Source organism: Molossus molossus, unplaced genomic scaffold, assembly GCF_014108415.1.
Source record: "Molossus molossus isolate mMolMol1 unplaced genomic scaffold, mMolMol1.p scaffold_m16_p_16, whole genome shotgun sequence".
Lineage (NCBI taxonomy): Eukaryota > Metazoa > Chordata > Mammalia > Chiroptera > Molossidae > Molossus > Molossus molossus.
This window is the reverse complement of record NW_023425351.1, coordinates 24,532,785-24,560,106: the sequence shown is the minus strand read 5'-3', so window position 1 is coordinate 24,560,106 and position 27,322 is coordinate 24,532,785. Positions and strand designations below refer to the sequence as shown.

General features: G+C 39.3%; 1 protein-coding gene across 1 annotated transcript in view; it reads left to right on the top strand.

The window, feature by feature from the left end:
- The first annotated feature begins 7,744 nt into the window (after positions 1 to 7,744).
- Positions 7,745 to 27,322, top strand: part of ARFGEF1 (ADP ribosylation factor guanine nucleotide exchange factor 1) — a 134,221-nt gene continuing 114,643 nt past the window's right edge. Inside the window, exon 1 of the mRNA XM_036264377.1 lies at positions 7,745 to 8,337. Within this exon, the coding sequence (XP_036120270.1) occupies positions 8,214 to 8,337 (124 nt within the window). The 5' untranslated portion in view covers positions 7,745 to 8,213. The remainder of the gene's footprint in view (positions 8,338 to 27,322) is intronic.

The following is a 27,322-nucleotide window of genomic DNA, read 5'->3' as shown; positions in this document are numbered from 1 at the left end:
AGCTGCTCTCTAACTACAGAATTAGAACTGTGCTAAATCTGTAAGATTAGTTGACATTTTTACAATGTCTTCCAATCCATGAACATGATATGTTTCTCCATTTATTTAGGTCTTCTTTGAGTTCTTTCATTAGCATTTTATTGTTTTCAGCATAGGATTCTACAGATGTTTTGTTAGATTTATAATAAAGCATTTTATTTTGAACTCGAATCTAAGCAGCATTTTAAAATTTTTGGCTTCTGATTGTACATTCATAATTTATACAACTACAAAAAATTTTTATGCAGTGACTTTGTATCCTAATGATTTTGCTAAACTCAATCATAAGTTCTAGAAGTTTTGGGTTTGATTTTGTGGAGTTTTTTTTATTTAATTTTTTATTGATTGATGAGAGATAGAGAGAGAGATTGATTTTTGTTGTTCCACTTCTTTATGCATTCATTGCTTAATCCTTGTATGTGCCCTGCAACCTTGGCATATTGGGATGGCATTCTAATCTCTGTGCCATTTCTTTCTCTTGTTTTATTGCACTGGCCAAGACCTCCAGTGTGATACTGAATGGGAGTAGTGAGGAGGGACAGTCTTGCCTTGTTTCTCATCTTAGCATCCAGTTTTTCACTATTTAATTTTTTAAAATTATGATGTTGGTTCTTTTGAAGATGCCTTTAATTAGATCGGGGATGTTTGCTGAGAATATCTTGAATAAACATTGAATATTATCCAGTGTTTTGTCCTCTTCAATTGATATGATTGTGTAGTGTTTATTTCTTAGTCTGTCAGTGTGGTCAGTTACATTGCTTGATTTTCTAATATTGAGCCAGCCTGCATTCCCAGACGAGCCCCTTTCCCTTTTGTTGTGATGTATTCTTTTATATTTTGCTGAATTTTATATGCCAATATTTTGTTGAGGATTTTTACATCTATGTTCATAGGGGATATTGGTCTATAGTTATTTCTTGTACTGTATGAATCCAGTTTTGGTTTTAGAGTTATACTGGTCTCATAAAACAAGTTGACAAGTGTTCCCTTCTCTTCTATTTTCTGAGAGATGGTGTTGGTGTTTTTCTTTAAATGTTTGATAAAATTCACTAGCAAAACCACCTGGACCTAGTAATTATTTTTCTGGAGGTTTCAAACTACAATTCAATTTTTTAAAAGGCAGGCTTTGAACAAAAATTCCCATTTTTAATTTTTTTTAAAAAAAACCTGACTTCCAGAAAATTAATGCCCATATAACCATTAATATTTAACATTCAGTTCAGTGTGCTAGTTGTTGAGAATAGTTTAAAATAATTATGGTACAGCCCTGGCTGGTTTGGTTCAGCGGTTAGAGTGTCGGCCTGCGGTCCTGAGAGACCCGGGTTCGGTTCCCGCTAAGGGCGCGTACCTCGGTTGCAGTTTGTCCCCGGTCCTGGTCGGTTGTGTGGGTGGCAGCCACTCGATGTGTTCCTTTCACATCGATGTTTCTCTCTCTCTCTCTCCGTTCCTTTCTCTCCCTCCCACTCTACCTGAACAACAACAACAAAAAAAAGTAAAATAATTATGGTACACCTGGCCAGTGTGGCTCAGTGGATTTAGCATTGTCCCATGGACTGAGAGGTCCGGGTTTGATTCCTGGTCAGGGTACATGCCCAGAGTTTCAGACTCAATCCCCAGTAGGGGGTTTGCAGGAGGCAGCCAATCGATGTTTCTCTCTCACGTTGAGGTTTCTATCTCTTTCTCCCTTCCTCTCTCTCTAAAAAAAAATATATATCAATTAAAAATATTTTTAAAATAAAATAATTTTGGTACAATATCAGTGAAAAGGCATTTTCAAGTGGATATGTGACTAAGAAAGGCAGGATAGAACAATGGTTACAAGCACGCATGAACTTTGGCAAGTGACAAACTTATTTTTATCTTTTGTTCTGTAAACTTGGGCAATTAACTTCCCTAACCTTTTCCCCCTCATTTGTTAAAAAGAGGACTAATAACATATATGGCTGAGTTGTTTTTAAGGATTAAATGAATTAATGCTTGTGAAAGGTATCATACAAAGGAAGCACCTAGTAAGTAATAGCTATCATTAGTGTAACTATATACAAGAAATTATAACAATGTACACAGTAAAGAAGAGAATAGTGCCATGGACTATTTTCTACCACCTTAGAAAATTATATAACTTAGATATTCTAATGAAATTTAAGTGCTTATATTTTGTTTTATTATTCTGCAAAATATTAGCACTTGATTTAAAATTCATGAAAAATCTATTACCTCCAACTTCTGGCTTTAAATTTGTAATTTTTTTTTTCTGCAACACTCTAATTTTTTTTTAAAATCACTTTAATTATCAATTATCTCTTATTCAATAAAAATTGCTTACTCCTCTTATGTTTTCTTTTTTAATGAAATTATTTAATCTATCATGCTCCCTTCCGTCTGCCTGTCCAGTGTATTGATACTTTCCCTACCAAACAATGAACAGGACCCTGAGTTTGAAGACACACTTTATTCACTTATTTCCTTAATAAACAAGATGAAAACAAGCAGACTTGATAAAGCAGGAATATCAAATTAGCTTACAAGCCTCTTCACATGAAAAGCAAGAAAGCAGACAACTTACTTTGGAGATTGCCTTTCTTATATTAGTCATGTCATTATTGTGATCTCAGCAAAATTGATGTTTCTATTTAATCAATGCTTCCCATCTTTCCCTAAATTGCCTGCTTTATCTTCTCTTATATCCCTGGTCTTAAAAAATCTGCAGTCTGACTAAGCACTACCATGGATTTATAATTAGGTGTAAAGTGTAAGGTAGCTGATGCTATTAAAGTATAGAGAAGGGAGGAACTGTTGCTGTTGGAGGTAGAAGAAAACATAGGAGGGGATGAATTTCAAGGAGGCTTTAAAGTTTGGGAATCCTTTGGGGAAAACAAACAAATAAAGGTGGTGATGGGTGCTCTGGATTGCTGAAAGATAAAGGCATGCAGAAGCAGAAAAGCTTGGTGTTTGTTTGGATATGTGGAGAAAAGAGAGGAGGAGAATGGGTATGAACTTGAGTACCTACTTGTGAATTTCAAGGGAGGATGAAGTGAGCAGGGAAGGAGGTTATAAGAAAAGACTACTTAGAGAGGCACAATAGCTTAGTTGCTTAAAGTATGGGCTCTGGAGCCAGATTTTCCAAACTGTAATCCTGGCTCCACCACTTATTAATTGTATGACTTGGGCAAGTTACCTAAATTCTGTTTCTTCATCTATAAATCAGGGATAACAATGGAAATGTCTTTATTTGGGTTATTGAGGCTGGCTCATTACAAGCTCTATATAAATTACGATTATTATTACCATTACTGAGAAATTAGTTTAGGGAAGGGTCAGATTTTGGAATGTTTGGAAAGCTAATAGAATTGAGACATAATGTGAAAGACTACTGGAACCTTCAGGTATTTTATCTTAGTCAAGTGAACATGATGCTATTTTTTGTTTGTTTGTTTGTTTATTCACCTGAGGATATTTTTCTACTTATTATCAGATAGAATGGGAGGGAGGGAGGGAGAGAGAGAGAGACAGAGAGAAACATCGCTGTGATAGAGCCACATCAACTGGTTGCCTCCTGCATGACCCAATCAGGGCCAGGGATGAACCGAAACTGAGGTACGTGCCCTTGACCGGAATTGAACCCATGACTCATTGGTCTGTGGGCCGATGCTTTAACAGCTGAGCCAAACCGGCCAGGGCTGATGCTATTTTTTATGTCAACTAATATTGGCTTGTAACATCCATCAGATCTACTCAGCATTAATTAAAATTTTTAGATTTTATATCATTTTCATGTTATACTGAACGTATATCTATATTTACTACAGCGAACTTATTTCTATATTTTAAAGGATGATGATAAAGCACACCAACCAAGCTCCTAAAATCCAGGTTAAAGTCTTTTATTGTTTGATATTAAAATCAAAGTGGTAATATTATCCAAGGAGAAAAGTCAAGGCAGCTAACATATAGCAAAGTTATAGATGAAAGGGAAAATGATTAGGGGTAATTAAGTGATAGGAAGGTGAGATTGCAGACTAAGAGGCAAAAATGGACTCAGAGCAATCATGTATTAAAAATATATATTTTAAAATTTAGAGGATGACAGGCATTTCAGAAATATAGAACTTGAATGTTTCAAAAACAGCAATGAATCAAATGCAGGTGAATACTGAGATTAAGTTTCTTCTTTAAATACATTGGATAAGCACCAAGAACAATAACAACAATATGGAAACACGTAAAGGGAAATATACTCAAAATTTTGTGTAAAAATTGCCTAATTCTGGTACCACCAAACCCTTCCCCTTCACTTGTGAATAAATGACAAGAATATTACCTTTTCCTTTATCTTTCAAGGACATCAGCTTTATTTTAGTCTTACCCTATCTTTTTCTCCAGGAGGGTCGGAGTTAACATCTTGAGTTTCAAGTTGGGTGAGAGTGCCTACCTCCCAAGGCTGTACACACCCCTGCTCCCCATCACAACCACCTTTTGGGTGAAGTCTTGGATTCAACAATGGAGGGGGATACATTGTCCCTTGTGAGAAAGGAGTCCATTCCTTCTGAGAGGGTTAGATCATATCTCAGAAGAGATGATTCTTCTAAAACTGAAAACTGCACTCTCACCCTCAAATTTATTCCTAACCCACAAAGAGCCCCAAGCCATCTTCCACAAACAGCATTTCTATTCATTCACTGGTTGTGATTGGAAAAATGGCATTTGTTTGAGACCTCTTCCTTTCTCCTATCTTCACAATTCATTACAAAATCTGTCCATTCTGCCACTGTAATATACCTCAGATCTCCATTTTGCTCCATCTCCACTGCCATCATTTAGACACCAATTGGCTAACACTTATGGAAATTGGAAAAAGGAGACTCCTTCCCCTGGGCAGATGCTGGGGCTGGATTTCAGCCTCATTTGCCATCTGTGTAGTGGATGACCTCCAAAACCTTGCATGGTGGTCCTGGACCCCAGCCCAAGCAATGCTGCACTGTTGTAATCACCTCCTCCCTGTTCTGTCCACATCCACTCTTGTCCCCTTCCAATCCACTCTCCATACAACAGTGGGGCTACTCTTAAATCACCAATTTGATCACTCACTCCCTACTTAATCCTTCAATAGATTTCAATTAGTATCGGGATAAAATCCCAAATCCCTTAACATGGCCTATAAAATTCTGTCTGATGTGCTTACTAGTTCCCTCTTTATCCTTACTGGCACCATTTTACCGTGGCAACAACTAGCCACACTGCCTTGTTTTGGGTCCTGAAACTTGCCCAGCTTCCTCCCCAACCCGAGAGACTGCCTGAAAAGTTCTTCCTTGATTTAGTTTGGCTAATTTCTACTCTTCCTCAGGTCTCAGTTCATATGTTACTTTTTTAGGGAAGCCATTCCTAAATCCTAAATCTAAAGTAGATCTTCTCATAGCACTTTATTCTTTTTTTTTTTTTATCCTCACCCAAGGACATTTTTTTTTTTTTTTTGCATTTATCTTCAGATAGAGTGGAGGGAGGGAGAGAGAGAGAGAGTGGAGGGAGAGAGAGAGAGAGAGAGAGAGAGCGAGAAACATCGACTGGTTGCCACCCACATGACCCCAACTGGGGCAGGGGACAAACTGCAAACTAGGTACGTGCCCTTAGGGGGAACCGAACTCGGGTCCCTCCAGTCCATGGGCCGACGTTCTAACTGCTGAGCCAAACCGGCCAGGCCTCTATTCTTTTCTTAAATCATACTTAACCCATTTATAATCATATATTAATTCATTAGTGATTTAGTTGTTTAATATCCTTTTCCCTATTATATACTATAAACTCCACAAGGATGAGAAGAATGCTTGACTTACCTCAGTGTCTTTCATTTATCCAAGTTTTTACTCAAGTTTATACCAAAGTGCTTCTCTATGCCAGTGACTGTTCTAGATTCTGGAAGTGAATATACAAACAAAATCCTTGATTTAATGAGGGAAACATATAACCGACCAATAAACAAGTACGCAGACAAGATGATTGGACTGCATTATGTGCTATGCAGTAGACTCTGAGCTCTTTAAGCACAGAGGTTTCTGTATTCATTAACGAATACCTTGTATTATTTAGGATAAAGCTAGCTGCTAAACATAAATGAAGAGTTTGCTCTGTAGTCCAAACAAATATTCCTAATGGGTGGATGGCTCTCCTCTAAGTGGTAGGACCCAGGATCCTTCTAACTTGGAGCTTTGCCTTCTTCATTATGTGGCCATAGAAGGGAAAAGAGCATGGAAAATTCTTCTGGATTTTTTTTCTAATGGGCTAAATATGAATGACTTATACAATACCTAACTGCAATGGAGCCTGGGGAACACGATGTATCTCTGTACTGACACTGGCATTATGAAGAAATGAAGATAAGTTAGAAATGGCACTTGCTCTCAAAAATTTTATAATCTATGTATACACAGAAATCAATATCATGACTGCTGTAGTATACTGAATCTCTAACTTCCCGTAATCTAGAAATAGTCTCTAAAATGAAATTAATGAAGTTGTTTCTCAGGACAACAAGGTTTAAAACATCAATCTAATTGTCTACTTTAATTCAGAGTCAGCTTCAAAGTTTACATTTTTATTTCCCATGGTTTTTCTGCCAGTCCCAAATCGTGTGGCCCTGGAGAAGATTTTGGCTGACAAAATCCCCCAGCTCCGCTTCTCCATTCTTGGGTTTGAATGGTTACATTAGGACAAGTCTACAGTCAGGGCAATTGAATGGATAGAACAGTGAGAGGCATTTTCTAACAATTTGGGACCCAGTATTGATAGAGCCACACAGTAGCTTTGAACTTTAGTGCACCTAGATTACCAAGTAAATTCTTTGCATATATTTTATAGCATTCTTGATTCTTTTCTGCTCTGAGTGAAACAGAAATTTTAATGATTCTTTGATACTAAAAGCAGACACATGGTCACGTGTGTGTCTGTGAATATCTATTTGCACTTAAAGCTTTTCCCATTCTGAAACTGGTTTTCACACCCTGGACAGAATGGCAGTATTAAGGCACAGTGACACAGAACCCAAAGGGACCTCATCAATCAGGAGTATTTGCCAGTTCGCTTAACTTTAGGCTCAGTTCAGAAGGGATCTGAAACCTAGAAAGTACCAATTTATTCCACAGAATGAAAAAGCGAAATGTCAAATTGAAAAAGTGAATCCTTGTCAAATTGATTTTAGCTTGCTCTTCCCGAGAGAATCCTTCCTGACACAGTTGGAGGGCACAGCTCGGGATTGGCAGTCCTGTGCACCTGGGCACAGCATCGAGCGTGGCAGGAGGATAGTGCCGCTTAGACTGGGCTCCGCGGGTATTTCCGCGACTCCTGGAGCTGAAGAGGCTGCGCTCCCACCAACGGGATCTCTAGAAAGTCGGAGAAGGGGGTGCAGCGTAGCCAGGAGTCTTGTCCGCGGGTGAGAGCAGGGGTCCCTCGGGGGCCACAGTCCCACCGCAGGGGCCAAAGCGCCCCTGCACCGCAGCAAGAGGCCGGCCGCACGCCACACCCCACGCCGCCCTGCAGGAGAACGCGGGAGGCGGCGAGGCCCCGCCGGGCCGCCGTAGAGCTGCAGCTCCGCTCCTCCCGCGCAGCCCTCCGCCCCCTGCCTCCTGCGCCGGCCGCTCAGGGCGGGCAGCACCAGCCACCGCCGCTGCTTCCTCTTCTGCAGCCGTTCGGACGCTGCGTGACGCGTCGTTTCCTCCCAACATGGCGGCCGGGGCAGGCCGGCGGTGATGGAGGCCAGTCCTCGGCCGCGGCGGGCACTCATCCCCACAGTAGCCAGGGCAGCCCTGCGCTTGCCGGGCCTCTGAGGCTTTGCAGGCTCGCGTCTGGGTCCCCAGCGGTCGGCCACCCGGACTGGGCTCCCTCGCTGCTCGGGCCAGAGGGGCGAGTGAGGGGGTGGCGGGGAAGCGACCCCCCCTGCCGGGAGAAGCCGAGGTCCCCCAGCTCCGCTCTCCGGGGGCGGCCTCGGAGTGGCGAAGACCTCCGCGCCCCCGGGCCGCACGGCGGCGGTCCCGCCCGCCCCTTCCTGCTCCAGCCGCTGCCCTCCACGCCTCCTCGCCCCCACCTCCACCCCCTCTCCTTTCTCTTCTCTTCCTCCCCCTGCTCCTCGCGTCCAGCCGCCGGGAGCCGCGGGTCGGACAGCCGCCGCCTCCTTCTCTGCGTCCATGTATGAGGGGAAAAAGACCAAGAACATGTTCCTGACGCGGGCCCTGGAGAAGATTTTGGCCGACAAGGAAGTGAAGAAGGCGCATCACTCCCAGCTGCGCAAAGCCTGCGAGGTGGCCTTAGGTGAGCCGGGAGGAGGCCTGGGGGCGGGGTGGGCTGCGGAGCCGGTCCGGGGCTCGCCCAGCCGGAGCCTCTGGCCCCTCCGAGCCCTGGCGGAGCTCTTGGCTGCCGGGCTGGAGTTGACGGCAACTCAGCCCGGTGTGGGGCAGGGGCAGGGGCAGGAGGAAGGGCAGTGTGCTGGGCTCCGGCAACGCGGCAGGGCTTGACCCCCACTTGAGAACATAAGATTTTGTGGGCGGACCGTGCAGTGCGGCCGGGATTATCACCCTTTGTGATGAAGCAGAAGAGCTGTTGTTTATTAGCTGGGAAATGCAGGTGGAGCTGATTTGTCAAGACCGGGCGTGGGAAGGGTTCCGTATCGTACGTTTCAGTAACTTTGTCGTTCGGCGTGACACTTTGGGAAGAGAGGCTGAAGTTGTTCCCTTGTTGACAGTCTGGAGAAGGGGCTTGCAAGAGATGCAGCCTGTTCTGACATTTCTCCGCCTCCGCCACAGGAAAAGCAGTAATGTTGTAGCTGACTGGGCTGACCTGGAAGAACAAGACCAGAGGTTAAGGGGTGGGGGTGGCGATATACGAGCAGGGAAGGGAAGGACCTTTAGGTAAGTAAGTTGGATTTAATGACAAGGAAGGGAAGGTTTGAAATGAAGACGACCAAAAAGACAATGACACCCACCAGCCACATGTCTGGACACTGGCAGCTGCTCTCAAGCTTGAATTGTGATTTATAGTTCAATTCACAGAGCTCTGGTGTAATGAAACCCATAGCAGCGTAAATCCTAACAATACTTAGAGCGAAAATCGGCAGATACACAATTGTTATAGGGGGGACACTGATTGATAGATCTGTTGCATCCATCAAAGATGAAATCGTTTGAAGACGGACCAGGACATTTAACACAAAAATGAATTCCTAATGCTTATGCTTTATTTGATAGCACTTGAAATAGACTAGATCAAACTGACGAGAAAATTAAGCTTGTTAAATGGGCTTTGGGGAAAAAAACATTCTTGAAGGGGAAGAAATCCAGAATGACTTAAATGTATGCTAAATTAAAGGGTCAAAGTAGCTTAAAAGCAACTTTACCTTTTACTTATTAAATAAATAGAAGACAAATTCTTAACTTGCTGTAGTAAGTCTTACTGTTTTTTGTTTTGTTTTTTCCCCCTTCCTTTTTGGATCCTTTAAAGTGGTGCTATGGAAAAAAATTTTTGAATCTGTAGTATAGTGGACTTATGTTTAGTTTTTTGGCCCCTCATGGATCAGAACTTCACCTTTTGTTATTCTTGTAGCTTAGGAAAAACTGAGGTGTATGAGAAGACATTGTACAGTGATAAAAGTTGAATTTATATCTGAGTCTTGAATAATTATTAAATTCAGATGTGATGAGGGAAGGAGTGGTTTTTAGAATTAAAAGAATTGTTTGTGACTATCTTGCAGTTTAAAGCACTTGAGGTTCAAATTAAAGTTTTTGTTTTTTTGAGACCAAATTTGCATATTAGAATATATTTTTAATATACTAAATTGTAAGTATTACACTGAAGAAATGGAGTGTGTTGTGTGTGTGTATATAGATATATTTTTCCTCTCCAAAGTGCTAATATAAGTTAAGTGTATTTTAATGGGGAGTTCATAGAAGTAGAATCTGGGACCCTGGGTTTATCCTAGTGATGTTGCATTGTAAAGTAGTCACATCCCTGGGCCTTAACTTCTTTTTAAAATTAGAATAATTAACTTAATGATTGCAAGGTTACATCCCCTCCAGTGAACCATGAATGTGGGTGCACTGTTCTGTTAACTTGTGCAGGAGTATTCCTGCCACTCTTGACTGGCATCTCCAGAGGGCTTATAGTTTGGTCCTTGCCATTTCTAGACATAGGAACCACTTGGTAGTTCGTGTACCAGCTAAAACCAGGATAGTCTATTCCAGATTTTGCCAGTTTTTACTTTTTTACCCCTTCATGTAGTTGGCAGAAGCTTATTATGAGGATTCTGACTACCCAGGCAGGGGCCAGGCACCAGAGTACTTTCTTTGCTTGAGATATTTAAGACATCTTCTCACATTTCATAACAGTTACATTTAACCTCCTACAAAACCCATTGAGCAACCTCTTAGTAGTTAATGCCTGGTGGACTTTTCTTCCCTTATAGTCATCCATATCTACATATCATCCATTTCATCCTTGCAGAAAGTTTACTGTCTTGCAATAAAAAGGTATCCCTAAATATGTTTTGTCCCTGGAAACTATTATAGACCTCCTCTTTTCTTTTCATTATTGAGACCTGTATCAGGCCTACTGTGGTCTCTTGATAATTTGGCCATCTAGCAGGATGGGAAAGTGAACTGGTTTGGTCTTTCCTGATCTCTAGGTTGTGAGTGGGTAGGAGTTAGATGGTGGAATTACAGAGGTGGATATTGTTATAACCCTTGTATTGTTCTGTTTTTTTTTGTTTTTTATCCTTACCCAAGGACACTTTCCATTAATTTTCAGATAGAGTGGGAGGGGGACAGAGAGAGAAACATTGATTGGCTGCCTCCTGCATGACCCCAACCGAGGGGGGGAACCAAACCTCAACCCAGGTACATGCCCTTGACCAGAATCGAACCCACGACTCTTCTTTCTGCAGGCTGACTCTCTAACCGCTGAGCTAAACTGACCATGGCTGTTAATAACCCTTTTAAAATCACTTGCCTGCGTTCATCTTCCCTCCCTCCCAAATATTTATTGAGCACCTACCATGGAGCTGAAGGGAGATGGCCAGTAAACAAGGGAGTATATGGTACGTCAAGCTTTTAATCCGCTGTGTTTTAAAATCATTTTTATTGATGTGCCATTAGATTTCAGAGCAATGATAGTCTAAATTAATTTAGTTATCTTTAATGTAAGGGCCAATTATAAAAGGTTTTCTCTGAATAATACTCATGAAATTACAGTTCATTGCATATTCTTAAGAAAACTTTTGTTGTTGTTAAAGTATAGCTTTTAGGTAATTTTATCTAGATAAGGGGAGATTTTACTCATTAAATCAAAATCCATTCTCAAATACACTAAATAAAGTAACTTTTATTTTCACAAAAAGAAAAAAAATGAAAGCTTTAAAGGGTATGCAAACTATTTAAAACTTTTATCAAATTGTCTTACATTTCAGATGTCATTTTAAGCAATGGTTAAGAAAAAATAAAGGAAAGAAAGAAACCCTCACATCTGCATTGTTGCAATCAAGGTGAAGCCCACAGGCCCAAGAACAGCTCCAGGTTGCCCTCTCTTGGAACCTGCTACTACAGCTCTGCAGTGATCACTGAATGAACTCTGCAGAGTGAGGCCTTCTGGGCTGCCCTAGCTTAGCCTGATCCATTCCTGCTCTCTAGAATCCCAAATTAAAAATAGTCTGGCCATCTGCTGGCAGATGAGACAACAGCTGAGCTATTTTTAGTTTCAAAGAATTTAGGATGTTGAGAGATCAGCTTGAAGGTAGTATTGTTTGTCTCATGAGGAGGAGGGGTGCATATGGACCATATGCCAATCAGGCCTCTAAGTTTTTAGAGTTTCTCTGATGTTAGAAATATGACTAGTTCAGTTTATGCTTCTAACATATCTGTGAAGATATTCTGCAAATGTTAGGATGAACAAGTTCATGATTGGAAACGTACTGGTACAGAATAGGAGTGAAAGGGGTGACCAGAAGAAGGTTTTAGAGGCAAGAGAGGCATGCAGGGGCAGCAAAACAAGTCGATTCCCCGCAGAGATACGGGAGAATGATGGAGAAAAAGAGGAATTGTTAGATAAGTAATGTTTGTGTCCAACAGAGTGAAAGTGTTGTTCATTGTATTCTAAAGGGATCTTGCTGATTTAGTTTTCTTATATATGAGGATGTTACCTCCAAGTCACCCCCAGAAATGTAAATATAACATATGGGCTAAAAATTTATAGAAGTTGCTTCCTTCTGCCCCTCCAATACCACTCTTATTTTAGTTAGTGAGGATGTTAAAAAGGGATAATATGGATGAAGGAGGAATTACTTGAGTGCTTGTGGCCCCAGTTTTATACTACTTTTGGTAATTTTACTAATTTTTGTCACTATTCACCATTTATAAAAAAAAAACTATGACTTACTCCCAAATACCCTGCACACTGTGAACATTTTAATTACAACTTAAATCCATTAGCAAGTCTTTTAAGGCTTCCTTGATATTTAAAGTAAAAGGTGTAAGCTGAGCTGCCAGAATTTTTGAGATAGCTAGGAAATAAGAGTGTAATGATTGAAATGACTGAAAGGAAAATTCTATTCAGTTTGAGTGGGGGGAAAAATTAGTTTTGGTTACAGTGTATACTCTGTGGAGATTTATAATGCACATTAACAATAGTTAGGAGTCTGAGCAGTGCTTTAAGAAAGAAACCTGCTCAATTCTGCTTAATGAAATCTTTCCTACATTTATTTGACCCTTTTCAGTGTCTGTCAATACTGTTAGCATCCCTAGGAAACATTGCTTCTTGGAATTCACTATGGGACACTTACTGTTCAAGGGAAAGAAAGGCAAAGTAGATAAAACAGCCCTAAGTGATGATGAGAGGATTCTCTAGAAGAGGTTACTCTGTTTTGGGAAAGCAGTGTTGACAGTGTGAGAAAGAGAAAGTCAGAAATAAGGAGCAGTTGGAAAGAGGAGTATCAAGACCAGAGGACTGTTAGCTTGCTAGCTTTTTCCTATCCCATCTATGGCAGGCAACTGGTTGTCTCTCCTGATGATGTTTAACTTATAGAGAGACTTCTGTTGGTAATTGTTTTTTCAAAGCAGAATAAAAGTATATTGTAAATGGGAAATAATTGGGGAAATATTTATCATATTCTTTACAAAATGGAGAAGGGGATATTTGAAAAGGGAAAATATGTGAATAAATTATTGTTGCCATTCAAAATTAGGTGTATTCTTCATTCAGATAGTTGTTGAACTGAACAGTTTGTGCCAGATACTGCTTCAGTACTGGGCATATAGCAGGGAACCAAACATGCTTTAAGGAACTTTCTAGTGGGTTAAGGCTGACAGTAAAAAACAAACTAATACATTGTTATTGTTATAATCTAAAAAGAAAGGTCAGAAGAGTAAAGGGAGAAGACGAATGCAACTCTAGATACGGTGGTCATTTTTAGAAGAGAAGTGACAGAAGAAAGATTCAGCCTTTCAGATACCTGGATGAAAGAGAAATAGAGGAAACAGCACAATGAGTGTGTGCTTGGTACTTTCCAGGATGAAAGGAGACCTGTGTGGCTGGGGGAGAGTGAGAAGAGGACGGCTTTGGATTTTACTGTATCTGTGATGGAAGCCACTGGAGAGTTTTGTACAGTGACACAGCATATTTACATTCTAAAAGGCTTACTTTGATCAGAGATGGTAGGGATTTAGACTAGGCTTCCGGGGGGTGAGAGTGAGAATTGGTTGCATTTGGAATGCATTTTGAAGGAGTCTACAGGATGTGCTGATGGGTCAGTTGTGTGACAACACCATTTTGTAGCCAGAGCTATACAGGGTTGTTGGAAAGTGCATTCAACTTGATGATGAGAACACCAGGAGAGGAAACAGGTCTTTGCGAAATAAGTTTATATTTTCATCCACTCTTTACATGTATTTTAGAATTTTTTAATGATGGAATTTCCTGATCATGATATAGGATATTTCCACTGAGAATACACAAAATAATTTCAAATTTGAGTTAGCAGGATTTTATTATTGAGGTTCTCTTTTTCCTCAGAGAAAAAGCCTTTCACATAGTTTGAATTATAGTCCATAACTGTCCTGGTCCCTTGTTGGGGTAGGATCTTGGCAAATGTAATTACTAAGAATCTCAAGGTGAAATCAAATCCAAAGACTGGTGTCTTTACAAATAGAAAAAGGAACACAGAGACACACACGTGAAAAAGGCCTTGTGAAAGTGTGGGCAGAGATTAGAGTTATGCTGCCATAAGCCAAGGAACTCCAAGAGTCCCCAGAAACTAGAAGGAGGCAAGGAAGGATTCTTCTGTGGAGCCTTTGGAAGTAGTAGTATAGCCCAGCTGACACCTTGAATTCAGACTTCTAGCCTCCAGAACTGAGAGTGAATTTCTGTTGTTTTAAGCTACCAAGTTTGTGATAATTTGTTAAGGCAGCCTTAGAAAACTAATAAAAGTTCCTTAACTTTTCAGAACCAGTATGATCTATTTGAGCTTTCATTAATAAAGTGTACAATTTTGCTGGGCTTTGCTTTATTGCACTGCGCAAATACTGCATTTTGTTTCTTGTTGTTGTTTTTTTCTTTTTTACAAATTGAAGGTTTGTGGCAGCCCTTTGTCAAGCAAGTTAATGGTGCCAAAAAGATTATGACTTGTTGAAGGCCCAGATGAAGGTTAGCGTTTTTTGTTTTTTAGCAATACAGTATTTTCAACTAAAGTGTATACATTGTTTTTTAGACGAAATGCTGTTGATCACTTAATAGACTGTATACAGTACAGTGTAAACATAAATTTCATATGCATTGGGGAACCAAAACCTTTGTGTGACTCACTGAAATACTCACTTTACATCATGGAGGTCTGGTACCAAGCCCACAGTGTCTACAAGGTGTGCTTGTATATGTTTAAACAATCAAATGCTATCTTTGGCTTGTCTGTTTCATAATTTTCGAAAGCAGTTATTCTGAAACTTTAGTGCACATTAAGTCTCTAGAAAAACTTCTGTAAAAAAGAGTCCTGAGTCCAAATATTTGGAAGTTTTGTGTTCTACTTTTGATATTTTTGTTTTGCTTAGATTTAGACTTGATATAACTACATTAATTTATGTAGCCTGTGTTATCTTCTCATTCAGGAAAGGCTGTCAAAAACAAATCTTTAAAATACTTCATATCAATGCCTCTGGCAGTTATCTTTAGAAAACTCCATGTGGGACTATTAATTTTTTTCTCTCAACTTTGAATCTGAAAAGGTATACAATGAGGCTTTACTTAATCAACTGTTAATAACCCTCATCTATTCAGAACCTTGCTAAGAAATGAAATAATCAATAAAAATATAAGCTGACAAAGGAGATATAGTGAAGGTCAAGCACTTTATTCAGAGAAGAGTCCCTATGCCATTACTCAGTCTATTTACTTTTAAAAATTGATTGTAGAGAGAGAAAGGAAGAAAGCAAGAAACATTCATTTGTTGTGTCATTTTCCTTTTTTTCAGACTATTTCAAAAGAAAAACGGGTAGAAATCACCCATGACACTGTTAACTAGATATAATCATTGTTAACTTTATTTAAAAAACAAAAAACAAAAAAAACTTAGTTGAAGTATAATATACATACTATAACATTTGCCCATTTTAAGTGTAATAATTTTTTTTTAATCCTTATCTGGGATATGTTTTGATTTTAGAGAGTGGTGGGGGCAGGGAGAGAGAAAGGAAGATAGATCAATCTGAGAGAGAAACATCCATCAGTTGCCTCCCATACATGCCGCAGATCAAATCCGTAACCTAGGTATGTGCCCTGACCATGATTTGAACCCGCAATTTTTTTGATATATGGACAGTGCTCCAACCAACTGAGCCACTCAGCCAGGGCTTAATTGTAGTAATTTTTACTAAATTCAATGAGTTATGGCAACCATCATCATAATCTAATTTTACATTTCCATCACCCCAGGAAGATCCCAAGTCACCACCCTTAGCTCTAGGCATCCAGTAATCTGCTTTGTGTCTAGATTTGCCTTTTTCTGGACATTTCCTTTTCTATAAGTGCAGTCATACATATGTTGCTTTTTTGTCTGGCTCTTTGCACTCAGCATGATGTTTTTAAGGTTCATCTGTCAATATTTATTTTGTATTGCTAAACAGTATTCTGTAGGGTGGAGGTACCACATTTTGCTTACCTATTCACCAGTTGATGGACATTTGGGCTGAATGAATAATGCTGCTATAAATATTTGTCTTTATGTATACCTAAATATTTATAATCTGTATAGATACCTAGGAGTGGAATTACTGGGTCATGTGATAAATTTACATTTAAATTTTTAAGACACTAAGTTGTTTTCCAAAGTGGCCCACCAGCAATATATTAGGATTTCCCATACATCCTTTCCAGGCAATATTTGTTATTGTCTAACTTTTTTTATTTTAGGCATCTTGGTTGATATGAAGTGTTATTTCATTGAGACATTGTTAACTTCTTGACATACTTTCAGACTTTATTCTACACATATACACATACACAAACAGATGTATTCTTCAAAAAAATTGAGCTATTTAATTTCTAAGGCAGTAGTAGGAGGTAAAAAGTAGTTAATATTTATTCAGTTTTTACTGTATGTCAAGTTCTGTGCCAATGAAATACTTTATCGCCTTTATCTCAATTGGTCCTTAAAACAACCCTATGTGCTTAGGTGCTATTATTATCTCATTATTATCTGCATTTTTCAAATGAGGAAATTGAGATTTAGAGCTTGTGTTTGTCAGAGTTGGAATATGAACACCTTTTGACTAAATGCAACCATTCTAACCTGTACAAAACTTTTTGTTTACAAGTAACAAATTTCAAAAAGGGAAAGAAGGATGTCCATAGAAAGGAAAACATTGTTAAGAAACGAAAAAGGGCGAGGATCCAAGATGGCATTGGAGTAGGTACATGTTACACTCGCCTCCTCCCAGAAAAAAACTGGAATTAAACTAAAATATGAAACAATTTCCCTGAATAACCATCTGAAGACTAGCTGAAGAGAATTCTTATAACCAAGGACTTACAGAAGAAACCACATGGAGACTGGTAGGAAGAGCAGAGACTCAAAAAGGGCTGGCCTCACTCTTGTGGATGGAGGCTGAGATTTCTGGAGACATATCTCACCTGGAAAGGTTCCCTCTGAGAAGTGTGGGGTCTCAAGCCCATGCTGGGCTCCCCAGTCCAGAGAACCAGAGCCGGGAAGAGTCTCCCACATAACATCTGGCTATGAAAACCAGCAGGGATTCTGTCCGCCAGGAGGAGACCCGTGTCTGTCTCCCCCGTTTCTGTCTCCAGTAGAGGGAGGGTAAAGCAGACAAGTCCTGTGAGGAGAGATGGGTTTGTGGCCTGAGGAAAGAGCTGAAGGGACAGCTGCCAGGATACCTGTGTTGAGTCATTCTCCCACAGTATAGACAGCCATCTTTCTTGGGTGGAGCACTCCCTCCCTTGCAGCATCAGCCAGGGGGGATGCAATAGCCCACCCTCTGGGCTCTGTGTAGTCCCACTCTGGGGAGCATTTGCCCTGCTGAGGAGTCAGCTACCTGGGCTGCAGTATAGAGGTCTGGACAGACTTGAGGGGTGTCAGTGACTGGGTTGTATGGCTTTGTGGCAGGGGCCATTCCCCCAGCTTCCCATGAATCTGGTGCCTCCCTGTCATGGGAGATCCCACTTGCCCCACTCTTATTCAACATAGTACTGGAAGTCTTAGCCACAACAATCAGACACAAAAAGGAAATAAAAGGCATTCAAATTGGAAGGGAAGAAGTAAAACTGTCATTTGCTGATGACATAATACTGTAGAGAACCCTAAAGATGTTACAATTGATAAATGAATTCAGTAAAATATCAGGATACCAATAAATGTCCAGAAATCAGTTTCATTTTTATATACCAATAGTGAACTGTCAAAAGGGGAAACCAGAAGCTCAGCCTCCACCCATGAGGGTGGGGCCAGCCCTTTTTGCAATTGCATCAAACAAAAATAAAATACCTAGGAATAAATTTAACCAAGGATGTAAAAGACCTGTTCTCAGAAAATTGTAAGACACTGAAGAAAGAAATTGAAGGAGATAAAAATAAGTGCAAGCATATATCATATTCATGGATAGGAAGAATTAACATTAAAATGTTCATACTACCCAAAGCAAAATTCAGCACAATTCCTATCAAGATATCAATGGCATATTTCACAGAACTAGAACAAAACATTCCAAAAATTTATATGGAACCACAAAAGACCCAGAAGAGTCACGGCAATCTTGAGAAAGAATAACAAAGTTGGAGGAATCCTCTCTGATATCTAACTATACTATAAGGCTGTAGTAATCAAAACAGCAGAGTACTGGCATAAAAACAGACATATCAGTGCAACAGAATAGAGGGCCCAGAAAAAAACCCATGCCTTATGGTTAGTTACTATTTGACAAAGGAGGCAAAAACATACAATGTGGTTAAGATCGTCTATTCAATAAATGGTGTTGGGAAGATTAGACAGATACATGCAAAAAGGAAAAAAAGAAAAATTAGACCAGCGTCTCACACCATAAACAAGAGTAAACTAAAAAAGGATTAAAGTCCTAAATGTTAGGCTCAGAACCATAAAATGACTAGAAGAAAATATAGGCTGTAAAATCTTGGATGTTTATTAATAGCAATATTTTTTCTGATATACTTGTTTGGGCAAGGGAAACAAAGGAAAAAATAAACAAATGAGACTACATAAAACTAAAAAGTTTTTGCCCTGGCCAGTTTAGCTCAGCGGTTAGAGCATCGGCCTGTGGACCAGAGTCCCGGTTCAGTTCCCACCAAGGCATGTACCTTGGTTGCATTTTGTCCTCGGCCCCGGTTGGGGTCATTGTGTGTCTCTCTTACATTGACATTTCTCTCCCTCTCTCCCTCTCTCCCTCTCTCCCTCTCTCCCTCTCTCCCTCTCTCCCTCTCTCCCTCTCTCCCTCTCTCCCTCTCTCCCTCTCTCCCTCCCTCTCTCCCTCCCACTCTCTCTGAAGATAAATGCAAAAATTTCCTTGGGTGAGGATAAAAAAAAAAACTAAAAAGTTTTTGCACAGCAAAGAAAACCATCAGCAAAATGAAAAGACAACCCCCAGAATAGGAGAACATATTCACCAATGCTACATCTGATAAGGGGTTAATATCCAAAATTTATAAAGAACTTGTACAACTCAACACCAAAAAAAAAAAAAAAAAAGATCCAATTAAAAAATGAGCAAAGCACCTGAATAGACACTTCTCCAAAGAGGACATGAAGATGAACAATAGACATGAAAAGATGCTCAACATCACTAATCAATAAATTCAATCAGAGAAATGCAAATTAAAACCACAATAAGATACCACCTCACACCTGTCAGGGTGGCTATCAGTAAATCAACAAACAAGTGCTGGTGAGGATGTGCAGAAAAGGGAATGCTTGTGCACTGTTTGTGGGAATACAGGTTGGTGCAGCCACTGTGGAAAGTAGTATGGAGTTACTTCAAAAAATTAAAAATAGCCCTGGTTGGTTTGGCTCAGCAGTTGGAGTATCGGCCTGTGGTCCAGAGAGACCCCGGTTTGGTTCCCACTAAGGGCGCATGCCTCGGTTGCAGTTTTTCCCTGGCCTTGGTTGGTCGTGCGGGTGGAGGCCACTCAATGTGTCCCTTTCACATCGATGTTTCTATCTTCCTCTCTCTCCTTTCCACTCTATCTAAACAAAAAATGGAAAAATGTCCTCAGATGAGGATAAAAAAAAAAAGTTAAAAATAGAATTGCCTTATGACCCAGCAATTCCATTTCTGGGAATATAGCCAAAGAAACCCGAAACACTAATTTGAAAGAACATATGCACCCCAATGTTCATCGCAGCGTTATTCTCAATAGTCAAGATTCGGAAGTAGCCCAAGTGCCCACAAGTAGATGAGTGGATAAAAGAGCTGTGGTACATTTACACAATGGAATACTACTAAGCTGTAAAAGAATAGGAAATCTTACCCTTTTGACAGCATAGATGGAACTGGAGAGTATTATGTTAGTGAAATAAGCCAGTTGGAGAAAGACAAGTGCCATATGATTTCACTTATATTGTATGTGGAATCTAATGAACAAAACAGACTCATAGTTACAGAGAACAGACTGACAACTGTAAGAAGGGAGGAATGATGGGTGAAAAAGGTAAAGGGATTAAGCAAAGAAAAATTCATTGACACAGGCAACAATATGGTGATTACCAGAGGGAAAGGGAGGTGGTGGAAGTTGGAAGAGTGTAAAGGAGGGATAAATGGTGATGAAAGGAGACTTGACTTGGGGTAGTGAACACACAATACAATATACAGATGATGTATTATAGATTTGTACACCTGAAACCTTATAATTTTATTAACCAATGTCACCCCAATAAATTCAATAAAAATCTTTTAAAAAGAGTAAAAGGGCAAAATACAGAAAAAAAAAAAAAATCCAACAGCAGTACAGAAAAATACTGCTCTGTACATTTCAGTGACTTCTGAGAGTATTTATGTACTGTGTGTTCATAATGGCACCCCTAAGTCCATCATGCAAAAAATCAGGCAGGTTCATGTATAGTTCTCTGGTATCTAAGATTTTCGACAAAAATTTAAGGTTTTAATAATTTAAGTCATTTGTAAATTCAACTACCCTGTGACTCTCCTGAGTAATCTGGATAGGCTGATTGATTTTTATTGTACTTGAATTCCTAACCTTTCAAAAATACTTTTGCTTGTGCCCTGGCTGGTATGGCTCAGTTGGTTGAGCGTGTCCCATGCACCAATAGGTCACTGGTTTGATTCTAGGTCAAAGCACATACTCAGGTTGCTGGGAGGCAACCTATCAATGTTTCTTTCTCACATCAGTGTTTCTCTCTCTCTCTCTCTCTCTCTCTCTCTCTCTCTCTTTCTCTCTCTCTCTCTCTTTTGCCCTTTTCTCGCCCTTTCTCGCCCTTTCTCTCTGAAATCAATAAAAACAAAAAATACTCTCACTTGCTTTTTTTTGTTGTTTATTGATTTTATGGAGAGAGGAAAGGAGAAGGGGAGAGAGAGAGAAATATTGATGAGAGAGGACATTGATTGGCCACCTCCTGCATGCCCCCCACTGGGTATTTGGCACACAACCTGGGCATGTGCCATGACCAGAAATTGAACTGGTGACCTCTTGGTGCACGGGTCGACACTCAACCACTGAGCCACACTGGCAGGACCTCTCACTTGCTTTTTATCTCAACGTTTTAATCGCATTTTCAAATCATTTTAAGAATTGAAATAAAAACAATCTTATTAAAATGTCACGGGAAATTACAAATAAAACTCTTATCTAAAAATAGTGGTTGTATATCTCAATGATTTTTAAAATAAGTATGTACATGTAATTGTGTAATTGTCATAATTTCCAGTTTTATAGTCTCTTACTGTGTAATATGCATTTTCTATATCTGTCTTCCTATCTAGCATATTAATTTTTAAATGTGTCATTTGTTTAAATATTTTTGAGTTTGGGAGCATTTACATTTAAATTTTGCTGCACAGATTTTCTTTTTTTTTTATCCTCACTCGAGGACATTTTTGTACTTATCTTCAGACAGAGTGGGAGGGAGAAAGGGAGGGAGAGGGAGAAACATCGATGTAAGAGAGACACATCAACTGATTGCCACTCACACAACCCCAACCAGGGCCAGGGACAAACTGCAACCAAGGTATGTGCCCTTAGTGGGAACAAAACCCAGGACTCTGGTCCACGGGCTGGTGTTCTAACCGCTGAGCCAAATCGGTCAGGGCAGATTTTCTTTTATTTTTTATTAATCCCTGCAATATTGGGTGTTTATGCATGCAGAATTATTTTTTAAAAACTCTTTAAGATTGAGCTTACTGGGTTAGAGTATGGTCATTTATGGCTTTTGTTTCTTAGGCAAATTTGCCAGAAATATACCCTACCTGTGCCAGGTGCAATGTACAGTAGAATACTGAGGAAAACATGACTGGGTATTTGCTGTCTTTATGTGTATTGGTTTTGATATGCTTTTATGTGACTATTCCTTTTCATCCAATTCTTTTCTGTTTTAAAAGTAGAAAACAAGCCAGGCCGGTGTGGGTCAGTGGTTGAGCATTGACCCATGCACCAAGAGGTCACATTTCCGGTCAGGGTACATGCTCAGGTTGTGGGCCCAATCCCCAGTGGGGAGCATGCAGGAGGTGGTCGATTGATGTTCTCTCTCAGCAGTGTTTCTATATCTCTCTCCCTCTCCCTTCCCCTCTCTCTCAAATTAATAAAGAAAAAAAAAAGTAGAAAACAAAAGATATAAAAACTCTTATTTATAGTTAAGATAGTTATGTTTTTGTTTTCCATAAGTTTTGAGATTTTTAAATATTTTATATTTATAGGGTATAATATGAAGTATGTATTTAATAAGTTCATTTTCTACCTTTGAATTGATGGGTGTTGAAAAGCAGTTACTAAGTTAAAAAGCATTTTGTCACATCTTATTCTGTCTGTCATTCCTTTTTTTTTTTTTTCAACTTTTTTTCTTTATTTTTAGAGAGGAAGGTAGAGGAAGATAGAGATAGAAACATCAATGAGAGAGAACATCATAGGCTGCCTCCTGCATGCCCCCACTGGGGATCAGGCCCACAACTTGGGCATGTGCCTTGACTGGGAATCTAACCGGAGACCTCTTGGAGCATGGGTCCATGCTCCACCTGTGAGCCACACTGGCCAGGTGCCATCTGTCATTCTTTTTTTTTTTTTTTTTATCCTCACCCGAGTATATTTTTCCATTTTTTGTACAGATAGAGTGGGAGGGAGAGAGAGGAAGGGAGAGAGAGAGAGAAACATCGACGTGAAGGGACACATCGAATGGCTGCCACCCGCACGACCAACCAGGGCCGGGGACAAACTGCAACCGAAGTACGTGCCCTTAGCGGGAACCGAACCCGGGTCTCTCCGGACCGCAGGCCGACGCTCTAACCGCTGAGCCAAACTGGCCAGGGCCCATCTGTCATTCTTAATCATAATAGCATAGTGCCTAATGTGGTATCTGATAGGATTGATTAGTCCTCATTGCCCCTAATTCACTATTTTATAATGTTGCTTGATTCTTTTCCCAAGTAATTTTAATGTTTTATGTTCTTTAATGCTTACTGTTAGCATCTTATTAACATAACAATTAGTCATAATTTCTTATTTTTTTATTTTTATATATCAGAGAAAAGTGTTATAGTTGGGGAGAAGTTAATTATTTTGTTGGATCCTCATACTTTTATTGCCTAAGTGTTAATTCTTATGTGATAATTCAGAATGTGTTTAATGCAGTGACAAGCAAAAGCTTGTGTGTCATTTCTAACGTGCTGCTATCTTTAGAAGTGAAAATGGAACTACGTGCATCTTCTAGTAATAGTGAAGAATAGGAATAAGGTATAACATGTTTGATAAAAATTAATAATTAACAATTAATAGTTAATAATTAAACTTTTAAAATATATACTTATCCAAATAGGTATTTTATAATGATTAGAGATGGGAGATGTATAGTGAATACTATATGTCTGCACCTATTTTGGTAAAAAATACATGTACAGAAATTAAACCTACATTATCAAAATGTATTTTTTCTGAATGCAATGATGAATCTGTGTGTTTGCATATAAAGTGAAAGTGTTTTTATTCTGTTCCCACCCATAACCCCCATTTTTATGGCTATTGGAAAAGACTCTTGAAGGCAAATTAGAAGGAAAGATACTTTTGATAATAATATATAGCGTTTGCTGCCCTTAAAAGTCAGTGAATCTGCCGACTTAAACTCCTTCTCAATTCTTCTTTTTCAAACCTTCAGAATCTATCAGCATTGATGTGTATATGACAACATTCTTGATTCATAAAGACATATTGTAAAGCAATTGAGACAAGTTAAAAATGATCAGAGGGTAACGTGTTACTTGGTTAACAGCACTTGATGAGACCTCCAAATGACCACTAAATGGGGAGGAAAAGTCACTGTATTGTGGAAAACCAGACTGATGGCTGTCTACTGATGGCAGACCGGGAGGAATGAGAAGAAGCTGAAAGGAAGAGAAGGAAGAGCTAGATATGGAGGACCAAAAAACCCCAAAGCTATCTAACATAGGGACAGTTCGTTTTCCTAAACACAAAACAAATTAAAAATTTGAAATTGCAAATAAAGCAATAATCAAAGACATAGAGAAGAAAACTTCTGCACTAAAAACGCCTGTGTATGCAAACTGCCATATTCCAGGAAGAAAAACACTTGGTGTAAAGAGACTCTTTCAAGTTTTAGTCTGACAGTTTTATTTAAAATTAAGGATAAAAATATCCCGTAAATATCTAGGCAGAAAAAATAAATTCCAAAGAAGGAATTGTAAGAGTTCAGTTTAAGATGGCAATGAAGAGTTTCAGCTTAAGTAAACTTAAATAATAGGAATTTGCTGAAAATAATAAAATAGCAACTTTGCTAATAAACTCAGACATACTGTTTTACATCTCTTAAATAACCTGTCATATCTCACCTCTTTCTGTCTTCTTTTTCCCTTATTTCTTTTTTCTTTTCTTGTCTCCGTCATTTATTCACTACTTTCTCTTATTCCCTTTATTTTAAATTCTTCCAAAAAAATTGTTAGAAAATAGACATATTGTGAAGATAAATATGCACAAGTTTATTCATCATTTTGCTGTTTATAGTTGTTAAAAGTTAGAAGACATCAGCAATATGGGATTGGTTAAATAATTGTCCATGCTGCTGTGGAATACTACAAAGCACTGAGTAGTGATGTGCTAGGAGTGTGTGTGTGTGTGTGTGTGTGTGTGTGTGTGTGTGTGTAGATGACTGAGTGGAAAAGCAGATTATGCAATAGTATTTTTATTTTTTAGAGAGAGAGGAAGGGAGAAGGAGAGAGAGAGAGAGAGAGAGAGGAAACATCCATGTGAGAGAGAAACATTCATTGGTTGCCTCCTGCGTGCACCCAGACCAGGGATGGAACCCACAACCTGGGCAGGTGCCCTGAGGAATCCAACTGGCAACCTTTCTGTGCATGGGATGATGCCCAACAAACTGAGCCACATGGGCCAGGGCTTTAAGAGAGAGAGAGAGAGAGAGAGAGAGATTTTTTTTAGGACAATATATACAAGTATACATAGAAAAAGTATTACAAATATAAGAAAATTTTGACATATATTGAGAGATGTATTTCATTGTTTTGTGGTAGAAGTACAATATAATGTTTATTGAAGAATCTATATGCTTCTAAAGAACTCTTCTATAATGCAAAAACATTATCCATTTTCTTCCCCAAGCCTCTGGTATCTGAATGTAGAGTAAGAGAAATAATTACCCCTGCAAAGATAAGTACTGGACTTCTGACTGAGTAGAAAATAAAACCAAGAAAGAAGAATGCTGACGTCAAAGATGTATGATTGAATGATAGCCTGTAAATGAACAATAGGAACAAATTTAAATGTGTCCAATATTGCTTAAAGTATACCCAAAGATCAGTTAGAACTTGATTGTACTCTGTGCTTTATCACTCATTAGCTTGTGATAATAGGAAAGAAATTGTTTTGTTTTTCAGATACACTCTCATGCCCTTATTTTTATTCCTCACAGTGGGAGAGAGAATAAATAACTGGTCTCAACCAAACTTTTTATTAGGATATATTTGTAATTTATGTCTCTGGTAATCTATTCAAATATTATATAAAAGTTAAAAAATATTTTTGAGAGAAATTCATTGATTGCTGTATCTTCCAAAACAAAGGAAGCCTTAGTTTTCACCACAAATGAAGCCTAAGCAAAGAAAAGTATATATGTTCAGAAGATCTTATTTCCATGTACATATCCATGTGTCCTCAACAGATTTAGAAAGGTATGAAAAATTGGTTGAAGAGTACAGGTTTTCTTGATGTCTATAGAAAGTCCAGTAGTGTTAAGTGGTAAAGACTTAGCCTTATAAATTCATGGGTCTGCATCCTTTCCAGATTTTGATACCTAGTCTTTTCAGTTACATAGAATCTGCCATTTATCAACTGTTTTTCTGTATATTTCATTTGAGTCACAAAATAATACTGTGAGTTGTAGATACTGTTCTCACAGTGAGCCAGACTTTGTAGTCATTCCATTATAATGATTACAGCTTTGTTAGTTTTGAGTTAGATGAACTGTTTTCCTTACCGTCCTCACTTATTGGGAAATTTCTCCTCAAAAGTCTTCCTCATAGCTCGGCCGGTGTGGCTCAGTGGTTGAGTGTCCACCCATGCACCAAGAAGTCACTGGTTCGATTCCCAGTCAGGGCACATGCCCAGGTTGTGTGCCAAATCCCCAGTGGGGGCATGCAGGAAGCGGCCTGTCGATGTTCTCTCTCATCTATGTTTCTGTCTCTCCCTCTTCCGTCTTCTCGCTCTAAAAATTAATAAAGAAAAAAAAAAGTCTTCCTCATATTATACCAATTCAATATTTATTTGCATTTATAACTACATCTTTTAAAATGCAAGTAATCTTTAGGAATATTAAAAATATTGAAACCAAGAGATCGGGTTTGTTGTCTCGGGAAATCTAAGAATGAGTTCACCAACCAAGAGTTAAGTGATAGGAAAGTTCATTTGAAAAATAGACTCCCCACAGTGGGGAGGGGACCCAAGTGGGTTGCTGGTGATGCTCCGTTGTCTAGGGGTAGATATATGTCTTGTTAGCCTCTTGACTGGTCATTTCAAGGAATTTTGCCTTAGCAACATTCATACATTTTAAAGTTTAGTGTTTCCTGCCTGATTGGGTTCAGCCCTAGGTCATCTAGAGGGGTCTTAGTAGCTTTCCTTTTTTGATAATTTCGATTTCTCCCAGACTTTTAGTGAGTAGGAGGGGAAACGCCCTTGGAGCAACCCTATGCTTGCTGTTGGTTTCTTTTCTAAGTCCAGTTTTGGTTTTATATAATCCTTTTTAATGTGACCTGACTTTAGGCAATAGGAACACACTATAGTTTCGAAGAACTCATTCAGCAATCCTGTCATCTTGCTTGAAACCAGCCTTTTTGGGTTATTCGGTTATGAGATTGACCTGTGCTCCTTCGAGGAGCTTTGCATTTCTATAAATGGGGCTGGGAGTCTATGGCCTGGGAGCACAATGCCCTTGTTGATTTTAGTTTTATTTTGAGGTATAGAGTCCAAATAAACCTCCAGATATGCTGATACTGGTTGCCTGCCTGTGTGCTGAGCTCCATATCATTTCAAACTTCCTGCATGTCTCAGCCTTCTGTTC